The 22439-nt window shown below is 42.0% G+C and overlaps 1 protein-coding gene across 1 annotated transcript; it reads left to right on the top strand.

The window, feature by feature from the left end:
* The first annotated feature begins 2956 nt into the window (after positions 1-2956).
* Positions 2957-16740, top strand: LOC115914858 (homeobox protein CDX-1-like). Its single transcript, XM_030967670.1, has 3 exons — positions 2957-3538; positions 13167-13312; positions 16486-16740. Exons 1-3 carry the CDS (start codon positions 3103-3105, stop codon positions 16738-16740), a joined length of 837 nt encoding a protein of 278 aa, XP_030823530.1. The 5' UTR covers positions 2957-3102.
* Positions 16741-22439: the final 5699 nt, after the last annotated feature.

The raw sequence follows: 22439 nt of genomic DNA, 5'->3' as shown, positions 1-22439 counted from the left end.
GGACTGGAGGATCCCAGTGCTGCTGCTTGGTCTCTGCCCACATCACCATCACCTGATAAAGCCTCCTTCAGAGATCTCCTTCAGAGATGTTTTCCCATCCAGGATCTCTGGTGGACAGCAACTCCCAGCTTCAGAGGATGGAAACTATTCAAATTTAGAACTAGAAAAATGCATCTCAGAGGGGCCCAAGGGTGAAGGTGTTTTAGGATCATCTCAATAAAGTGCTTTTCCCTCTTGAGAACTCGGGGCAATTTCTCATTTCCATTCACTTTGCATTTGAGAACTTTTAAAAATATTTAGTTTTAAATTAACTATATTAACATGTGATTATTCACATAGCTCCAGCAATTACAGTCAAACGACTGTGGTTTAACTAATAGGTAAGATTGAAATGATATAAATTATAAAGGCTTGGACTACCCAAAGCTGAAGTACAGCTGGCTGGAGCCAGACCAACTTAGAGTACTCAGGAATCCAAAGGAAACAGTTTCCTGCTTTGTGGGCACAGCATGAGGCCAGAGGAGCAAAAGCACCATCAGTTCAACCATCCCAGATTGTGAAGCCCTTTCTTTAGGCAGTATGGAAAAATATCCTTCCATGTCATTATATCCATGTATTACTGGGAGTATCAAAAGATATTTTATGTGACTTTTCTAATATAAGGACTCATCACCATTGTACTGCTTCCAGTAGCTCCATGAGACAAATTGAACCGTTGTGAAATACAGAGCAAAATGTTCCTCATGGAACAATGCTGCAGTGGGAGAGAATGAATCCATGGCTGGAGCCTGGTGTATCCAACATTCCTGAGCACTGAACAAGGGCAGATCCAACTCAGCCCTTCTGCAGAGCTCTGTGCTGGGCTCTACCAGGTACACAAAGCCTGCAGGAAAAGTTTCCTTGAATGAACATAATTAGAACATTTTGCAGACAGCTGGAGGGCTCCAGTAAAGGAGCAAATGCTGCTTCTTCCTCTGGTTGATTTATTGCTACACCTGCACTCAGGAGAGGCACTGAAATTCCTACAAAGATGAGGCTTCAACAGTTTTGAAGAGGAAGAAAGGAAATGAAATCAACTTACAACAAAAAGATGTAAAGAATCTTTCTTTGTAACTATTTCAACACTCAAGAGCTACTGAGCAACCACAGTGCTCTAAATTTGAGAAGGGAGAAAAACACTAGAGTTAAAAAAATAGGAAGATCCCACTACATTTAAATCACATTTTAACTGCAGACAGGCTGTTCAGAGACATCTAATTCTAAATTGGACAACAGTGATTTATTTTGCTGCAGCAGAATTAAGCAGCTCAGATCCATGACCCACTGATCACTGACTTGCCTGGATTTGAGAAGTCCTTCCCAGCAGCTCTGCTGGGTAATTTTGAGTGGCCAGCTGTCACAGATGTGCAAATTGCAAGTGAGTAAGCTCACATATGCAAGCAGCAGAAACAGCTTCTGGCAACTTCCCACAACCTAATGATTTTTAAAATACCTTTCAGCAATTACACCAGCAAAACATCAGCCCCCCAAAACAAGCAAACAAGCAGAAGAGCACAAATTTTACCCAAGTGAACAGCAGGAAAATCTGAAATACTCTGAGCAGGTAGCTGTGCTTCTGAGATTATCAGTCAAAAAAGCTTTTTCCACAAGTCCCACCCCAAGGGACACCGTGAATGCAGCCTGAAGACAGCACTCTCTCACTAAAGGAATCAACGGTGCTGTCAGGTGTGCAAAGTGATTCCATCCTCCATGGGAACCTGGAAGCTTAAATGGTGTTAAAGTGCAAAAGACTCAGAGAAAAAATACACCTCTGAACAAAGACAAAACTCATTATACTTTGCACCTGTTTAAGGAAAAACTCCTTTTAACAAGTCTAATCATTAATAAAGGTGCCACTAAGTATCACATTATTAAAGGAACAGGAAGAAAAACAGGGTGAACTCCCATTAAGAGACAATGCTGAGGTATCTATCTCATTAAAAAAAAAAGAAATCCACACTTTCTCTCCTTGCTCCTGGTTACAGATGATCTCACAGGGATTTGTTACTCACAAACATAAGATTGCTCCTGAAAGTTAGGAAACTGCTTTCCTGAGCGAAAAAGCTATAATTTGTTCCCATATTTCCAAGAAAAGGTGTTACTTATTGTGAAGAAGCACAGCAATGAGAACAAAAAAACCTTCAGGGAAAACTATCACTCATTTCAATATCACAACCAAGACATAAGCACAGGGAAAGTGACAAATTCTGCATTCTCTCAATAACAGATTCCCTTTCTGTGAACGTTGGAGGTTAGAATAGAGGAACTTCAATCACTGTGGCAAGCAGCCAGCTCATGAATAGCTTGCTAACATCAACAAGACTATTCGTATGAACAAATGCTCAAAATGACTATGAGACTTCTTGTATATCCTTTGTAATGGTAAAATCACCAGGATTACTGTGGTTTCTAAGTGCTCTCCCACACAGAGGAAGAGCTGAAGTCAAGAAGAGTGCTCATGTGAGGAGCTCTGTAAGAGCTGCTGTTAAACACTGAACTGCTCCTTTGGTTTTAGCTTAAAAAAAAAAGAGCACATTGGAGCAGAACTACTACTGGACCAGCAGACACCAGGCTTTGACTAACTCTGAGTCCCTGAAGTGAGATCCTGACATGCACTGCTCAAGAAAAATACAACTTCTACTGCCTGAACAGTTATGGTTAACTACCTACTCAGCTCTGCTGGAAGACCACGAGATTTCAAACCACATTCTCAAAGTAAAGAACGGGGCTGGCGATACATAAAGATCTGTGAGAAAGGAAGCACTGGAACTAGCAGCAAGGTGGGGTTGCCTGCATGGGCAGCCCTTCATTTGAATGCAAATGTAATTTTGGGGCAGGCAGTTATCTGTGACATCAGGCAGGACCTTAGTAAACTGTTACCACCAGCACCTGGTAAAACCATTGTTAATCATGTGTAGTAAAGGGACATCAGGGCTAGCAGGAGTCATTTATAGAGCCAGGCTGGGCTAGAAAAGAGAGAAAGAAAGAGGAGGGGAAGGGAGATCAAACAAACCCTGCGAGGAGCAGGATGTCCCAGCAAGACAAAGGCAGGCTGTGAGCATCATGTACGTGAGCTATCTGTTGGATAAGGACACCAGCATGTATCCGGGATCTGCAAGGTGCACCAACAACACCCTGCCCGTGCAGAACTTCGTGTCTGCCCCAGCCTACTCCGACTACATGGGATACCACCCCGTGGCAGCTCTGGACAGCCACGGGCAGCCGGCGCCCGCCTGGGGCTCCCACTACGGCCCCCAGCGCGAGGACTGGAGCGCCTACGGCCCAGGCCCTTCCAGCGCCGCGCCCGCTGCCCACATCAATGGCTCGTCCCCTGGCCAGGGCTCCTACAGCTCTGCTGACTACAGCTCCCTGCACCCCGCTGCTGCTGCTGCGCCCTTACCTCCTGTAGATACAATTCATGCCCAGCAAATCTCTCCCAACAGCCAAAGGCACAGCTCTTATGAGTGGATGAGGAAAACCGTGCAGTCCACGTCCACAGGTAGGAGGGCATGGAGGTTTTGTGCTGAGAAGAGATTTTTACTTGTTGTTGTGTCTTTGGGGGGGTTTTGCCAGGTTCCCTGTTCAGAGGGAAGGATTCAGATTAATAAAGAAAGATCCTGATTGCTCTGAAGGATTCTCTTGCTAGTGGTTAAATATTGGTTCAGTTACTGGATGCTGGGTTTGGTCAGTTGATTATTTCTTGTGTTTCTTGCTTGACCTTTAATCTGTGGGAGATGAAAAGCAGTGTCCTTTCATTCCTCACTTGAGATATGTTTTTAAAGTTTGTGATATCCAATAGTTGCTTTTCATGGGAGTTTTATAGATTGGGATGGAATAGGAAGTATTGTATTCACCACTACCTATTCTTTGCTTACTTTCCTCAAGTTTTGGAGTACCTAGGAAAACTTCAAGTAAAATATGCACAGCAGGGGGTTAGAAGTAAGGCTTTCTACCAGAAACAACCCCTCCAAACCTCAGAACACTGAAATGAGATCTGCAAGATCAAACAATGAGTTAATGCTTTAAAAACAGGGATGATAAGGAAAGGCTTGCTTCACTTTGTAGTAGCAGCTCTCAGAATATGCAGGAATACAAAGATCCATGGTAACACAGCCTGGTAATACAGCCAAAGATTAGGCTCTGCTGCATGACAGTCAAGGAGTACAAAACAATTCTTCATTTGTATTTAAGCAGCAAAAATAAGCCATGAAGCTTGAGGGAAAGGTTCAGTTTAACTAGGAGGAGGAACAAGAGAAAAATAGAAACATTGAGCATCTCTAAAACAAAAATCAGCATCCTGTATATGAAAACAATATTAAACAAGAAAGGGGAGTAGAAAAAGAGGGGAAACTGCCTGAAAAGAACAGAGGCATAATCTGCTGTATGAAAGTATTTGATCCTCTGAGGTGCTGAGCAGCTTTGACATGCACTGAGATGAGTAGAAATTAGGGATGCTCAATTCCTCCCCTAAAGAGATGCTCCCAGTATTTCAGTGCTGCATCCCAGGAAGGTTCCTTCCCTTTCCCTCCCTCCCTCCACACCTGCCTGTAAATAAAAGTCTTCAAAGCAGGGACTGAATCAATCTCTGGTGGAAAAGCAATTACTTAAAACAGACATTAGAGAATTGAAAGCAACTGCATAGAAAAGCTGTCTGTATTAAAATAATGCATCTAATTTGTATGGGCAGAGTCCTTCTCACTCCTGCTGAACATTACTTTAGTTCATGGAGAGTCCACAGAATTCAATAGAGCAATCAGAACAGGCTGTTGCTCTGTGTGAATAAGAAGTTGGGGGGATAAAAAAGTTTGTATTTTTAAAATTGTATTTGTTCTTCACTGAATATTATCCAAGAAAAAACAAAAGAGAGCCTGTTTTGAAAAAACCTTGCAGCTTACTTTTGAGGAGTCCTTACAAGGGCCACAAAATTGCTCACTAATTGTGGGATTTACAGATGACAGAACCCTTGCTCAAAAAAACCACTGCTCCTCATCCCTTCCTTACCTGCTCTGTGCTCCTGTGGATTCCATTCACACCAAGGGAGCAAAACCTGATTTGCTCTGTGCTGTCCCTTTACTAGTGGGACACTGGGATAGACTGATACAGCACACAGACATGTAGAGATATATATACATAATATAAAATATCACATTCTAACTGCTGCTCAGGAACAACTTAGAGATTTCTAACGTTCCAAATTTCAAGCCTGCAAAGGTCAGAGCACTCCCAGGAGAGCTGGGAGTGTCTCCTTTCTGGAGCGGTCTAACAAGATACTGAGCATATCTGTGTCCAGAACTGGAGAAATCAGCAGGCCATAGGAACAGGCCCTCCCAAATGCCCATGGGCCAGTGGAAGGCTACATTTAAAGCTACTGAGTGCTGCTTTAGGGAAAAAATCCAGAGAAGAAATTCTCCTGCTGCTTCTTTCTCTCTTATGTATATATTAGTATTTCTGCTAGGCCAGGCAGGCTCAGTGCAAGCAGATCTTCATTGGAGTTGGTTCCTTTCTCTCCCTTCTCTCCTTATCCTCTGTCTTTTTCTGTTTAAAAGCATGGGCACTGCTGTCCTTCATGGTTTCCCAAAAAATGAACCAACTTTAAAATATTTTCCTTTGGGAAAGCACCTGAGTGAGTTTGGTTCTGTACATGCAGGTGTTGCAGTGATTTCAGGGGTGTGATCAGGCTCACTGCAAATGTTGTTTCCTGAATCATGATCAAACCCCTCAGAACTTTCTTATATTGAATCCAATTCTTTTTACATCCTTAAAGCTGACTTTGTTCACTGAGCATTATCCTTCTGTCTCTTTACAAAACCTTTGGGTATTTCAGAGAAGGTCTGGTTTGCAAGAATGACGGAATCACACTTATTATTTATTAGCTTTCCTTATTCCCTGTGAATAGATACAGACCACTGTTCTTAATGATGAAAAAAATGAGGCTCAGACTTACCTGAGGTGATCACAACACTAATCATTTAGACAAATTAATTTTGCTATTTATTAATTACATTCTGCAAAGCATTAATTATCAATACTAACAATACCAATAATATTTCACTGTGAAAACAATAATTATTAAAGCAAGTAATTTTTGCAAGATATTCTCAGAAGTGTGCAAGAAATGTTCCTGTAATCTTATCCCTTTAAGGCTAGGAGAGATTCTTGCCAAAGGTTCACTCACTTTGAGTAGCTCCAGAAACAAGGCCCTGAATCCATGGCATTCCCATCTCCAGAGATTTCATGGTTATCTTCTCTTAGTGGTGCTTTGCAGCCTCATGTCCTGACAGATGACAAACAAAAGACTTTATTGCAATTTCTACTACTGCCTCCTGCCCTCCAGGTCTTTTGATACTGTTATCTACACAACTAACCTGAAACAAAGAAATTATTTCAAGTTTTACCCTGCAACTTTAAAAACAACATCAATGTAGAACCATGTGTTTTACTCTGTAACTTTAAAAACAACATCAGCGTAGAACCATGCGTTCAACTGATGTAAAGTGAAATCTGTGAAGGTATCTGAAACCTCCGGAAGATCTCATTAATTATTTAATGTGAGATTATCATCCTGATTTAATACTACTAGAACACATTTCCTGCAGGAAGGTCCTGCTGAGGTTTTCATGCATCCTTCTTTCTCTGACTGAAGGATGGCTGAGTGTCTGTCCCTGCCTTGACACTGCAGGGATTGGATCCTCAGTGCAGAGCACGCAGAATCCAGGGCCCTATCTCTGCACTCCTCAGGAAAAAGCCAATGTGTTTTGACTCAGAACATTTGAAGGGGAAGCACTGAGTACTCAGGATTTTCAGCCACAAATACTGAGAGGAAAGACTCTACTCCAACCCTTACACTGCTCCTGTCTCCTCAACCTCTCCTTGGAGAGGGTGAGCACGGCCAGGACTGCTGGAGCAATTCTAACACAGAACAGAACAAAGCCACAGATAGAAATGGGAGGTGGAAATTCCACACACACACACAAGACATAATTACAGGTAAATTCTTTGATAGAAAGTAGAATAAAACCACCTTAGAAGAAGCTACAATCTTGTCCTGTTGATTTCAGGATTTTTATGGAGCTGTGTCATCACTCACACAGGAGTAGACTTGACTTTATGACTGTGTGAGAAAACAACACACACCTGTGGTGAAAGTGTGCCCAAAACATTGAGTTTGAGCAGGGAACTCCCAGGAGAATTTCACAAAGCTGAAAGTGCACCTTAAGATCTGCACTTATGTTACCATAAAACAGGGTGGGGACACGTTTTGAAACAGGTGAACTGATCAGAGGAAAGACTTTCCCTGTAGATGACAAGTCTCCTATCATTCTTCTTCAATAAAAATTTACTCTGCAGACACAAAAGACAATTTTCTGCTAATGATGACATGAGAACATCATGACTAAAGTCACTGTAAATGTATCACACTTGGTCTTTGAAGGAAGGAGTTATATTCCCTCAAATGGAAGGAAGAGGAACAAGCCTCTTTAGAGGCCATTCCTGTAAAATATTGAATGCTAAAGAACACACAACACTTGGGAAAAAATCTCAGCTAATCACTTTCCTTTTAGTCTATAGTCATTGGCAATGGGATTTCCCCTGGTTTGCCACTCAGAAATCCAATGACATTTTCTGCATGTTGAGTGCTTCTGCCTGTCCAGTCATTGCTTAAAAGAGAGTAAAAATGACTCTGCTTTGGATCCAATTCCTTCTCTAGATGAAGAGGAATAGAAAAGTTTACACTAGCAAAGGGAAGAACAGAATTTGGCCAATGAGCTTTATTCCAGAATAGCAGAACATATTCAAAATTGAAAAGAGAAGGGAAAATTCAAGTCTGTTGAAAGGTTTCAGTTCTATGATTCTATTCTCTTTTTTCAGCATGAACAATCTGAGCATGTATAAGAGAACAGATGAGAGAGATGTAGCAGAAAATACAAACACAGAATTACACCAGGTTTCACAAACCTTTAGCACCTAACTTTACAGTAATGCACAGGAACAGGACACCTATTTATCACACCAAGGTTTCTGGCAGGAATATTATGTAAGATTTGATCTATGTCACATTTTCTAATATGGTGGCTGGTGAGGTTTTTTAAATTTAGCTTTACAGAACATCATCTGCAGCACAATGTTTGTCTTCAAACATTATTTAAAATTACTTTTGCTTCACAATTTCAATTAATTCAGTGAAATTACTGACTTAAGTCAGGGAGAATTTGCCCTTTACTCTTCCTATACTTTTAAGGTACAAAAGTAGTTAGAGTCCTAAACAAAACTGAGGCCCAATCTCTGTCAGTCTGTATCTTTACAAATTCAAAAATTACCGTCAGTTTTTTAATACTAAAGTAACAGAGAGATGCAGGTGGGAACAGAGCATATCCTCAGGCCAGAAGCTGTTTGACATTTCTGGGATGATTTAAGGTAACATCCAGTCACCAAGGACAGCCATAACTTCCTCTGCAACACTGCTAAACCCTGGAATCCGGGCTACAATGCTTTGTCAGGAATCCCACTGAAATCCCACAATATCCTATCCTAGGACATCTTCAGGCAGCTTCTGATTTTATGAAAGATGCTGGTTGATGATGCTGGTTTCAGTGCCTGCAGAATATTCCTGAAAAGTGAAGAGAGGAGGCTCTGAAAGAGGGCCCAGGGCTGGTTCTAATGCAAATTTATTTTGCTTTGTAAACAAGTTGTGAGGTCCGATGGTGGGGTTTTTTTTCCTTTCCTGGCCTACATTGTCTGAGGTTTTGAGGCCTATCTGTCATATTGAGGCAACAGACCCTTTTAACACTTCTCTTTGCTTTGATATGCAGTCTTGTCTCTTCCTTCTCCCTCTTTTCTTCAGGAGTTATATTGCCGGAAAGGGTGATGATTTTCACAGCAAATAAAGAGGCCTTCTCCCAGCTTTATTGTCTTCAGAAGAAATACTCTGTGAATTTTATGACCAATGGGAAAGCTGTTCCCTTCCCCCAACTCAAAACTTGGCCAGTCAAAAATTGCCAGAGTGGGTGTGATGGAGCAGCATTGTTAAAGTATATCCCACAAAAAGATTTTCAGCTCTGAAATCTCTGATTTCTTGCTGCTCCAAAGGCATTCCTCAGTAGTCACTAGTGCAAAAAGGATTTTGACAAAACTCCCTCTTCTTATATAGCTCATTAAACCCAGGAAATCCACTCCCCCAGCACAAAGGCAGGCAGGCTGCAAAGGTAGCTGCTTCAAAGCCCTTTTGTTTCATTTCTCTTCCACCCGAGCACCAATAACCTCTCCAACTACAATTCCATGGTGGGACTGTCCATGCCAGAACATATTCCCTATAGAACTGACACAGTACTGCTGATTGTCATTTTAACCTGTCACTAACAAAAGATAGATTAATTAAGATGGTACAAAGTCAAATGTTGGCTATTTCACTCACCTAAGTGAGGAAAACATGCAGGATTCTATTAAAGAATTGCATTAATACAAGGACTTTTATCATTGCATTATTGAATTCTGCCATTATGTCCTGAGAAGTGAAGAACATCCTCCCACTCTCTGTGGGGTAAATCCACTAGTCCCATCTCAAATTTTACTCAGGTAATATTTCTCCTGGAAATAAAATGCAATTGAAATTAAAAACAGTACGTCTGCAGAACACAGTGGGGTGGATCTGCTCTAACAGATGGAATTCAGAAGCTGAAGTCCCAAACTGTTTAGGGATGGGTTCTGTTGCTGCTGTTTGTTAACTCTGGCAAATAAAAGCGTGCTTTGAAAGGAAATGCCATGTGCAGACTAATTCCAGCCCAGCATCCAACAAAGGCAGTAGGAAGACTCTCAGTGACATCAAGGAGAGTAAAGGCCTAACAAACTAAAACATGGCTCTGCCAGAGCTAAAAGTGTCTCGTGGAAGACTCTGGCAGATCTCAGCTCCCACTGTCTCTCACAGACAGTATTACTCCACACATTTAAAAAAAATCTAATTCTTAAAGACAAGGTTTATTTGACACATCAGAGAATTCTTCTCAGAGCATTTCTCAGAATTTCCTTACTTTTGCTTTCTTACTTTCTAAATTATTTTCTTAACTTTAAGAAAGAAGTTAGATGTCAAAGCTCCAATCTTCCTTCAAAAAGAATCCAGATATTATCAATTCCACAAAAAGAACCTGAGAGCTACTCATACAGAAATAAAAGATCTTATGGGAGAAAATTCTGTTTTCCATGTACATTTAATTTCTTCTTCTAAAAAGAAAAAAACAAAAACAAACAAAAAACCCTACCCCAAAAAAAAAAAAACCACCCAAAACACCACAACCCTCTCCTATTCAGGTAGTACGGGTTTAAGCACTTAAAACCAGAAACAGGAAGATTTTTCTTGAAGTTTACCACCTTGTTTTGGCAATAGAAGAACATTTGATATTTGTCTGTGCCCTCTGAATGAGAATAGAGGTCAAGATAAGATCACCTTGTTGCTCTTTTGTGTACTCCATCTTAACAACACAAAGGACACTAAAGAAACATGTTAAACATTTTGTCCCCTAGAATGACCCCAAAGTCTCATTTGAAGAGGAAAAAGACCGTTAACCAAACTACCAGTTAAAGAGATCAAAAGTTAAAAAATATCAAGTGAGGCATTAAAGCACCACAGGTTACCATATGTTAAACAAACAATTTACACTTCCAGTGAAGGAAAACAAATGTCCTGGTATTTATGTGGACTGAACTGAATCACTGCTGTTCCTTAGAGACTCTACAATTCTTACCTTCATGTTCTAAAATTAGCAGCACTTTTCACTGGATTATCAGTGTAAACGTCACTGGGCTAATTCTGCTTCCACTGCAGTTCCACAGAGGTGGAAATGCCAGAGAATGAGAATATCCTGCACATCTTCCCCAGCAGGCAGCACCTTCACAGACAGGTAACAGATTTGAGACAAAGGACTGAGCAGAACCCACAGCTAAGGAGCAATCCCACACCTATTTTCCCTATTGAAATATTCCAAGTAATCAGGCTGATGGCCTTAAAAGGGTTGGATGATGCCCAGAGCATTGTAAAGGCAACACTGATGCTCCCTTAGGCTGGAACATGGGAGCTGAAGGATCAAATTCTGATGAAGATTTGGTTCTACAAGCCTGGGGAGAGTCCTAGAGAACCCCTGTCTTGTAGGGTGAGCCAGAACCATCCCCATCCAGGCTATAAAAGGATTTATTTACAGCATTGCACTGCCCAGGACTTCCAGTGCTCACCAACTCTGGCTCTGGGATCTATACAAATAGTACAGAGAGGAGCAGAACCTGAAGAAATTTCTAATGCAAGCAATAGGTTGATGAGCCAAAAATTCTTAGAAAGAGCAAAGTCCTGACTGTCAAACACTGGAAGAGGCAAAAGTGACCCTATACGGTGTGCATGGCAAGTGGAAAGCAATGCTAACTTTAAATTTGTTCCATAAAAAACAAAGAAATACCACATCTCCCTCCACAGATGGGGGGAAACATTAATCCAAGATTCTGCTGTGATCCTGTACCCTGAATTCTGCTTTGGGAGCTATGAAGGGGAGTGGGAAGGAGGAGCTGGGTAGGAATAGGCCTTTGGCAGCACTGGCAGATGGCCCCTCCAGCTCTTTTCTCCAGCCAGGGAAAGCTGGTGGCTCTGGGGCTCTGTGCCATGGGGATCTACTCAGACACTAAAATGTTACCAACTCCATACCTGGGAATCTACTTCACCCCATTCAAAATTAACTACTATTAGAGTGTAATTATTAGGAGCTTGTGGCACCTGGTTTTTGAGGAGTTGGGCATCTCTGTAACCTTGTCAGAAAAAGCTCTGTAAGCAAACGGAGCTGCTGTGCAAAGCCACACGACACCTGCAGCAACAGCAGATGGGTACAGGTACAAACACCTGAGTTCTGTGCATCACCTGGGAGAACCTGAACCTGAGGGGGTTCTTCTGCTGCAGTGACCTCTGAGGGCACAGTTTCACAACCTCCAATACCACAATGGAATACAGAGCAAAAAAATACTGAAAATATATTCCCTGTTCCAGACAATTCACCGGCTAAATATGCACATCTGAAGGAATGTCCATATAAATATAGGTAAACAAGGAAGCATCAAAAAATGCTAAGATTGTGGTCATTAGAGATGATAATACTGGTTTAACAATGATCCAATTTGTTAAAAATGTGGGAAGACCTCAGGCTTTGGCTTTAAGCAGGTGCTGATCCCCAACATATTGATTCCCTAAATCATAAACCACAGAGGAAGGGAGCCAGCAGCAGCCTTTTCCATTCTCAGCTTTCTTTCAGAGCAGCCACACATTCTGTCCTCAGAAATGACCCCGTATGGAATCCATAAAACTTCAGCTCCTTGCATCTGTGTTCCCTGGCTCCTGTCATCTGCCGTTGCCTTTTAATGCCCTGGATGCTGCTGAGCCGTGTCTGCTCCACTCAGCTGCACCCACAGCTGAAGGGAGGCAGCAATGCTGCTCCCAAAACAGCAGATGCTGCAGTTCCCTGCCCATTGTCAAGTATTATCACTTGCCTTTTCTCTTTTTTATGAACTGTCATCTGAAAATCTATGTTACTGTTCCCTGTGCTGTTATCAGGTCGTGGGCAGACTGTGCCAGACTTGATGGGAAAACACAACCTCCAAACTGCAGTAACAATCACAACGTTGTGGGAATTTTTCTAGCAACAAGAAGTGAGGAATTTTGGAAGCTCTCAGTATTTTCTGTGCAGTAAAATGTCCTTGACAGTTTCCTCTGAGGCAGGTAAGAGTGTTAGCTCCAGGGACAGAGACACGAGCAATGCAATACCAGGCAGGATGTTTGCAGCAGAGCTGGGAACAGAACCCAGGTTTCCTGGCTCCTTATTCTTACCAGGAATGCCTTCCCTTTCCCAAATGATAACACAGGGGTGATAAAGAACACGAGAAGCAGTTTATTATCTATTTACTAAGGAGCCAACCTAGTATCTGATGGTATGAACCTCTTGTGTTGTAAATCAAGACCAAGTCAAGGGAGTTACTCTGGGTAAGTGCATAGAGAAACAGGCCTAAAATCCCCCCAGATATTTTCAAATGTAAAGCAAGATATTTTGTGGTGCTAAAGTGAAAAAAATTCTAGCTTGAAGCAATTTGTTCTTCTTTCAAAACAGGTAAAACAAGAACGAGAGAGAAGTACCGAGTGGTTTACACAGATCATCAGAGATTAGAATTAGAGAAGGAGTTTCATTACAACAGATACATTACAATCAGGAGGAAGTCTGAACTTGCTGCAAACCTAAGACTTTCCGAGAGACAGGTAGAGTATGGATCACCCATCCAGGCTTTCCTTTGAATTTCTGACTGCTGCTGAGGAGATAACTGTATGGTAAATACAGAAATGTTAATGCCTCCAGTAATCAACACTGGGTTCCCTTTGCAGTAGAACCCAAACTAGGGCTGTCAATAACCCAGGAAATGCACACATCATCTTTTTCCCATTCTAAGAAACACGAGCTAAACCACATCACCAAAATCCTGCCTGGATTTCTCTCTGGGCTGTGGTAGCAGGGAGAATTTCATGCTGAACTTCCTAAAGCAGAAGTCCTGGTTCTGCTGGGAATTCAGTGGGAATTCCAGAACCAAATGCAACAAGGTCAGTCTCAGCGGAGATGGAAGTGATGAGCTCAAGTATGTTCAGGACACTTGAAGGGTTTTGTTTCCTTGGCTGCCTTGTACCTTTTGTTAAAGGTTTCCTACATACGTGCTACTCCTTTCTCCCGCCCCATTTCCTCCCCTCCAAATTCCACTTCTGTTCCCAGAAGATAAATCAAAACACAATCCCATGATTACTTCTGATCCACTATTGTTTTATGGGCTCTGCTGAGCAGGAATTGTCCAGAGCCCACCCACTGGAGCACTGTCCATCCAACCTGAACCTGGCTCACACAGCACATGCTGAGCTTACAGAAATGAAGAAGCAACCACCATTTTGCAAATATTCCTCAATCTCCTGCTGAATGCCAGGATTTCATTGTTGAAAAAATAAGTTGTTTCAGCTAGGTATAAAAAATACACTGTGTGTCCTTTTCCTGGCTGTTAAAACATTCATAATTTGACTTAATAATGCTGAATTTGAATATTATGGCCCTGCTTCTATAAACAACCAGTGATATTTACTTGAAACTTCCTAACTCAGTGATAATTCCTGATGAATGTTTTGTAAGCATATTTGAAGAGGTGAAACAAAAATATGTGATCTATTTCTTTGTATATATTGGGGAAACTTGGCAACGGCTTTTGCAATATTTGTTCTTCTTCACCGTCATCAATATATCAAGAACAAAATTAATTCCAGTTCATACAACCTTAATCTCGGAAGTGTTTTTTAAAAATGGAAGATTATGTAAGAAATACCTGATAGACTCCCACCACCACCCTTTTGTACAAATTAAAAAACTCCATCATATGAGCACAACTCAACACACACTGTTGCATCCCAAGTTTCTCTGCACACTACCTAAAACCTCAATTGATTTTCTGGAAAAACATTTTTCCTGCCTCTGCCAAAATCCAAAATTCCCTGGAAGGAATATCTCAAAAGGACAAAGAAAAATTGTTTAAACAAGGAAGAAAAGATGCAATATCTAAGAAAAAAAGGTGAAGTGAAGCACTGTTAACATAGGAAGGATACAGAAATAAAGGAGAGGATGAGGATGAGAAAGAAGAGAGAAAAGCAAACTTCAAGGGAAGAGAAATTTGCATGAAAAAAAGAATTAAAAGGACGGAGAGCAACAGGTGAAGAACAAGTCAGACAGATGCAGCTGGCCCTGTCAGCTTTTAGTCTGATATTACAGACCTGTTCTTACTTGGACTTATTTGATAATTGGCACACGACCCTGCAGGGCCTACTAATTCCTCTCTGCACATCTGCTTCTCTAATTTAACAACAAACCAGAATAAAAACCTCAATTCACAGGCAGGTAGGAACATTGAAGCCAGAGGGTAATTCTGGAATGTTGGTTTAGTTTTTTAGACTGTTTCATCTTTTCATACATTTTGGCAAATGTACGAGAGAAATTATGAGAATGGATTATCTCTGCACAGTCAGAAAGCAAGAGATCTGAGAGGGCTTGAGACTGGTTTAATAGAACATAATTTGGTACTGAAATGATATTCCAGAACTAAGACAACAAAAGGAACTGCCAAACATCTCAGATGGCAGCCTGGGACTTAAGAGACCTGGATTAAATTTACATGGGCTTTGCATGTATTTGAATCCTTCAACTGTAAAATGGAATAGTAATGCCTCAAGGAGAAGCACCCTGAGACTGTCACAGAGTCCCTAAGATGTTTTGTTGGGCTTCATCAGTGAACTTTTAAAATTCAGCCTGGTAGCCACAGGTGTTATCACCTCTCACTGTTTTACCTCCTTTCCAATCATTATTCTTCTTCCCCTTCTAGTTTCTAACAAAAAATAACTGAACAGACCAATATTTCTCAGCAAAATATTGATTTCTTTTCTCTTTGGGTTATAGAAAACAGTGACAGAAGTGTTTCCTTTGCTGTCTGCACAAGAAAACACAACAAACCTGAATGAGGTAGCTTGACTTATTACACTGACTAGACATGATGCAGAGCCACTTCAAGGATAAACTGCTGGAGTGCACAGCTTTAAATCCAACCCTGGGGATTCACATCCAAAGCCAGTCCAGTGACCACAGAACATTTCACACCTCAACTAGTTCTGCAGTATTTTCAGCTGACCATTACTCACCTTCAGCTCACATCCTCACTTGTCCCACCCCGATGAAGATCCTCCTTCAGCAGGTCCTTCATGCCTTCCCCAAGGTGCCTGTGTGCCTGTGACAGGGCAGGGACACTGGTGCCACTGCATTGTCTGGGAAGCAGCAGCAGATTCTGGCTCCATCTACAAATGAAGTAGAAAGCACTCAGCTACTCAGGCACTGCTAAGACAATATTTTGAATTAATGTTGTGTATTGCAGGTGAATTTCTGCCCAGAAGTGAATTTCCACTGGCTTCCACACTGGAACTCATTAATTAATGTGCACCATGCAATCAGGAAGGCTTTTGTGCCTCAATTTATAGGCAATAGCAGATCTTGGCTTGCCCTGTCTAGGGCACACAGTATAAGAACACTTTTATATAATTTTGGCAATCCCTAGGACACATGAGAATCTGTTCTGTTAGATTTTGTTTCAAAAAATTAAATAAATCAAAGCTCATTCCATAAAGAAATAACTGAACTAACAACAAAATTCACTTTTTATCAAGTTATTAATAAATATTTTATTACTAAATACAAAGGATTATCTGTATGAAAAACAAGCAAATAGCTCTGTTGTCTCAGCTTGTCATTGCCTTTTTCAGTGGTCCTCATGCCACTGATTTTCCCTGACTCTGTGACTAAATACACAAAGGACCACATTCAGTCCTGTAGCAACTGAAAACAATTCTCTGCTCCTCTGCAGGTGAAAATCTGGTTCCAGAATCGCCGAGCCAAAGAGAGGAAATTAATGAAGAAGAAACTGACTCACTTTGACGGCAGCAGCCTGGGCTCTCTGCAGAGTGACTCCGGCTCGGTGAGCCCGATGGCGGGCCCTGAGGCACAGCCTCACCCCGACATGGCCGCTTCGCTCTTCCCAGCACCGCCGCCGCCGCCCGCCCTGCCCATGGGCGCCTTGCAGCACGGAGGGACCCTGCAGCAGGTGGTGGCCTCGCAGTGAGCCTGCCACGGTTGCACCGAGCCCACGGACCGGCACCGGAGCACTACAGGGCCCGGGGAGGGTCCCCAGCGTGCCCCAGCCCGGGGCACACAAGCTTCAAGGACACTGAACCAGAGGCACCGCCAGGTGTGCAGCACAGCATGAGCTCCAAGGGCCAGGAACTGCAGGGGTCCCTCAGAAGGGGATGCCTGTGCCACAAAGCCAGGAGATCCTCAGGAAGGGGATGCCTGTGCCACAAGGCCGGGAGTCCCTCAGAAGGGATGCCTGTGCCACAAACAGGAGTTCAGGAGGTGCCTGTGCCACAAAGCCAGGAGATCCTCAGGAAGGGGATGCCTGTGCCACAAGGCCGGGAGTCCCTCAGAAGGGGATGCCTGTGCCACAAAGCCAGGAGATCCTCAGGAAGGGGATGCCTGTGCCACAAAGCCAGGAGATCCTCAGGAAGGGGATGCCTGTGCCACAAGGCCAGGAGTCCCTCAGAAGGGGATGCCTGTGCCACAAAGCCGGGAGATCTTCGGGAAGGGGACGCCTTGGCCATGAGGCTGGGAGCCTCCTCAGGTAGGGGATGCCTGTGCCACAAGGCTGAGGGTCCCTGAGAATGGGGATGCCTGTGCCACAGGAGCCCTCCAGCCTGGAGCAGCCAGGGAGGCACAGGGAAGGAGCAGCCACAGCCACTGGTTCCATGACAGACACAAAAAAAGTACCAAACTTGGCCCAGGCAATCAGTCCCACGCTACTGAGGCCACTGGTTCCACTGCAGACACAAAAAAAAGCACCAAACTTGGCCCAGGCAATCAGTCCCATGCTGCTGAGGCAGCTGTGCCCACGTGGCTGTGCCCGAGAAGGTTCCTGCTCCTCTGATCTCCACAGTACTGATCCCACTCGTGGACTTTCCACATGCATCTTGAGAAATGCAAACCTGGCTGGTGGGTTTGACCCACCCAATGGAAAGCCTGGAGCTGGGTGGTTGCGCTCACTACATGTTAAGGGCAAAGGTCAGGGATGAGCTTTTTGGAATTTTTTGGGATTTGATGGGTCTGATTTCCAATGCTCCATACAGTGGTATAAACAGGCACTCTTCCATCTTACTATAAATGTTTTGAAAGCATTCTGAAATTGTGAATCTTGGCCTAAGTTCATTTTTGGACAAAGAAAATTCATGTCAGATTCATTTTGGATCCTAAAAGAAAGAGCAAAGGGGGCAGAAATCCTTTTAAAAAGCATCTTCCAAAAAGTGACTGCATTTCATGAAACAGCAGAGCCCAGGGATAAAGATGCAATAATTGCATTCAACCAATTTTAAATCTGGTCCAGTTTTATGAGTTATTGTGACACTAACAAAATTTGAGAAGCCAAATTAATAAAAGAAAAAGCAAACAAAATACTTCACTTAAAATACAGCTCTCAACATTTTTCATGTGGGTCTCAATTCCTGAAGGGCTGATCCCTTCCATACTAAGCAGAATTTGGTAGGAAATCAGTACTTAACAATAATCTGGATACTTATCTCCCCAATATGATTCCCAATTGCATGCACAAAACTTCTGTCTGCAAAGGGAAAATTTTTAGAGCACATGAGTGATTTGGGAAGTTATACCCTCATTGTCTAAAGCAGTTTAGGAATTTAGGATGCCTATCCTCAGTAATTTCCATCAAGGTATCCCCTGAAATCTCTCTGTCATTGTTGCAAAAAAGACTTAGCATTAAGTCATTTAGGCACTACATTCTTGGGTTTGTTCTTTAATTATAACAAATAGTACTATTAGAGTATCAAAATGTTGGTGATGTGAAATTACTTTGTATATAAAGAGCATTAAAATAAATTACTTTTTTCATAACCATTTTGCAATGTGTATCAGCTACTGCAGCAAGTGAACCTGCAGATTTCCATGATCAGTCTGTTCTTGAATTCTTGAATTGCATATCAAATTTTTAAAAAGAGTGATGGTAAAACAGTTTAGAAAAATTAGACGAGCATGGGAAGAGCAGGATGGTTCAGGGAGCCAGCAGCTTTCACTACTTAGTGACTGGATTCATTGTTTTGTTTGCAAGAAGGACAGTGCTAAACAAAGGTAGAGTTCAATGAAATGGAGAAGGTGCACTGTAAAATTGTGAAATTCCCACTCATGCCTGTCCCAGTGGTGCTCCATTTGCTGCCAACAGCACAGGTAACACAGGGGAGAGGAAGAAGCTGCAACTCAAAGTTCAGCAACAGAAAGTCTCAACTGATTTCCACATGGTAGGAAAAGAGGAACATGACAAAGAGCACACGGGAACAAAAGGGATTTCCCATCCTCATCAATGAGCATTGCAGCCAAACTGCTCTCCCAAAAAAGAGCCATTGGATCCACCCAAAAGAGGAACCACTGGGAATACACAGCACAGCCACTGTGATGGCAGAGGGAAATGTCAGAGATCTTATACACATATACACAGATATTTAACCTAACAGAGACTGGAAAAGCTTCAATAGGAAAAGCATCCTCACACTGGCCAATTAAATGGAATTGTGCTTGCAGACTAGAGAAAAACTAATAAAAAATCCAGATTTAGACTTTAGATTTGAAAAGGTAAGAATACAGAGGGAAACTTTGTCTTTTGCACTGATATACTATAAATTAAGACCTAGTTCTAGCTAAGTGATCAGAAGCCTGGCCCCAGGGTTCTGCAGAATCAAGTCCACAGCTACCTATTTTAATACCATTTTCATGACACAGCTTAATTTCACATTAACATTTCTGAAAGGAAAAAAGTACTTCAAGGAAGAACTTTAAGAAATGTTTCTGAACACAACATCTTTCTCTTTAAAATTATTTAAACATCATTCAAAGAGAGTGGGATCTGGCAGAACGACCTGGTTTATCTTGTTTACATGTAGAAGAGTTATTGAGGAAGATAAGTGACCACTTTGAAGATCTGCTTCATTTCTGCTCCAGTTTGCTGAAAGCATGCTTGCTATAGGTTGCTATGTGTTTCCAATCAGAAGTTGTTAAGTACACAAAATAAGGCTGGATTTTATTTGCAGAAGCACATGTTCAAAGGTTAAAATTTATTGCTCCAAAAGCAGTATCTATAAACCAGGGCAATACCTTAGAGATTATTAACCTTCTAGTTATGCCAGTGGCTGTTTTAAGTAGTTAGGGTTTTTTTGTAAGAATTCTCAGCAACCTCTCCAGTTAAGTATTTCCAATGGGCTCTAATCCTTTAAACAGTTGCCCACCAAATCCCAAAGGAAGTGATTTTTCTCTAAGAAGCTTGTGCAGTGCTGTTAACTTGCTGTACTCTGTCCAAATAAAAAACAAGAGCGACAGAAAATTGCAGACAAATCAGCTGAAATTATTTGGGTGCATTTAATGTGAGTTATGAAATACTGGTGCCATCCTCAGGCTAATACTCACTTTCTTCCTGACTTTGGGTATATCAAATAACTCATCACTTTTATCACATCTGAAAACTCAGGACACTAAAGCAGAGTACTGTGAAGATTGATTGGTTGTTAGAGAAGTGCCTTGAAGAAGAAAAGCATACCTTAGGCTACATCACAGGAATATCTAAGCCCTTAATCCTAATTGTGATTAAAAGAACTATCAAGGAATATCCAATTTTCAGAGGAATTCACTAAATTTTAAACCCTGTTTCCCAGCTAGAACTGTGATCTAGATGGTACCAAAAAAAAATCAAGCAAACAGCACCTTCTACCAAATCTTCTTGCAATTAAGCAAAATATACAATTCAAAATGATATTTCTAAAAAAAAATCTTCAATTCCCGCTTAGGGGTTATGCAATCATTAAGGGACAATGAGAGAGCATCAAGTATGTGTCACCTTCTACCCAAGGAGGAGTTTCACAAATACATTAATTGTGGATGTTACCATAAAAATTAAAAAGCAGATTTCTGCTTTAGCTCCTGTGTTTGGTTTGCTGGGGCGGTCCAGGGGCACTGAAATGACACATCCCTGAAAATTACTCACAGTCACATTTCAGATGTGGCACTGGATGTTAGTTGGACACAATACTGTGCAAAACTCACCAGCTAAAGAAATAGGCACAGGTTTTAGGATGAAAATGTTTGCCAGCTGTTTTCATACCCAAAGCACACAAATTCTTTCATTTCTCTAAAAATAAAAACCCTGTTAGTAAATGTCTGCCATGAATGGAGAGGATTAATTAAGATACACCTCTTGGTCATCCAAGGCTCAATAAACAGAGTCCCTCTGAGGCAGCAGAGACCCTACATGGACAGTAACCCCCGAGTTAAATGTGTGGGGCAGAAATGCCAGGCTGGCAGCGCCAAAAACCTGCAGCTGGCAGGCAAACAGGGAAGGCAATCAATTCCTTTGTTACCTCCTGCAGGAAAGCCAACACCAAATAATGCCTGCAGGATTCACAGGGAGCACCCAGCAGTCCCACCCAGCTACACCTGGGCAGGAGGGATCAGCTCAGTGCCCTGCACTGCTGGGGAAGGAACCAAATCAATGGCAATCAAGGAGTTGCTGTTCATTTTCATGGTTCTGCTAAAGAATTGATTTACCCTGGGGTTCACACACAGGGTCTGTACCTCCTGCTGAATTCAAGCTGCTTGTGGAGCAAGCTGCTTGTGGAGCTCTTATTTCTGTCAGTATTGATTTGGAAGCAGAAGTTAAATAATTTCAATTTCAGAATAGTAAGACCCTTCTTAGCTTCAGACTATTCCTTCCTGGCAAAACTGATATAGAGTATCCATGAAATATATGAATAAAACACATTTTCACATTTAGAAATTAAAGATAAGTCATTAGCAGCAGTTAGAAAAACAGAAGTAGGGTAGAGAGAAGGGTAAATGCAATCAGCTCTCTACCAGTCACTTTTCATCATTTTTTCAAAAGGATTTGTTAACAACCAAAACTTCAGAGCATGAAAATAAACCAAATACCACTGAGGAAGGCTTCACAGACAGCTGGCATCTTTATTTCTTCTGTTGCTCTCTTATGGAAAACAGATCCCCAGTAGGGATCAGAGACACAGGGCAGAACTGAAATTGTGCTATATCCCTTCTTCCTTTTCCCCAGAAAATTCAGTTCAGCAAGTGAGAACAGCTCAGTCAGCACTGCTCATTGAGCTCTCTGAGCTGTGCCACATCTGCCATGTGCACATGCTTGCATTTCAAGCCCTGAAAATGAGACCGAAGTAGGGTTCTGTATATTAAAAAAGCCCAATTTAAAAGGGAAAAGAAAATGTCAGAAGCTTTGTGTTTGTTGAAGCTTCAGTAAAAGCAAAAGCCACCTCTTTAGCTGTATTTTAAGATTTTAAACCCATCTGCCTTCCTTCATCACTAGTTGGGCTTTTTCCCCAACAGAACTGCTCTCAGCTGACAGCAAACCATGTCCTGAGTGACCTTTCCTCAAGATTCCTACTGCTGCCTAAGAATTCTAGGAGGAATGAATGTGCATGCAAACCCAGCTTGAATACAGGGTCAGTAACACCTCCAAAAAACTGTGTTAGAACAATCAGCAATACAGAGCTCCCTAACAAAGTCCTGAGCGTGAAATTCCAAGCATTCAGCTCTAAAAGCATGGGCTAGGAGCATTCCTGAGCCTGCAGTGTTACTAGAGTGGTCATCTGGAGGCAAAAAACCAAACCTGAGCCACAAAGGGGCACATTGAGCTCATCTGCTTTTTGATTCTCCAGAACAAGAGAGATTTCACATCATTTTCATGCTCCA

This window comes from Camarhynchus parvulus, chromosome 4A (genome assembly GCF_901933205.1).
Source record: "Camarhynchus parvulus chromosome 4A, STF_HiC, whole genome shotgun sequence".
Taxonomy (NCBI): Eukaryota; Metazoa; Chordata; class Aves; order Passeriformes; family Thraupidae; genus Camarhynchus; species Camarhynchus parvulus.
Note: the sequence above shows the minus strand (reverse complement) of the source record. Positions and strands in the feature narration are given on the sequence as shown.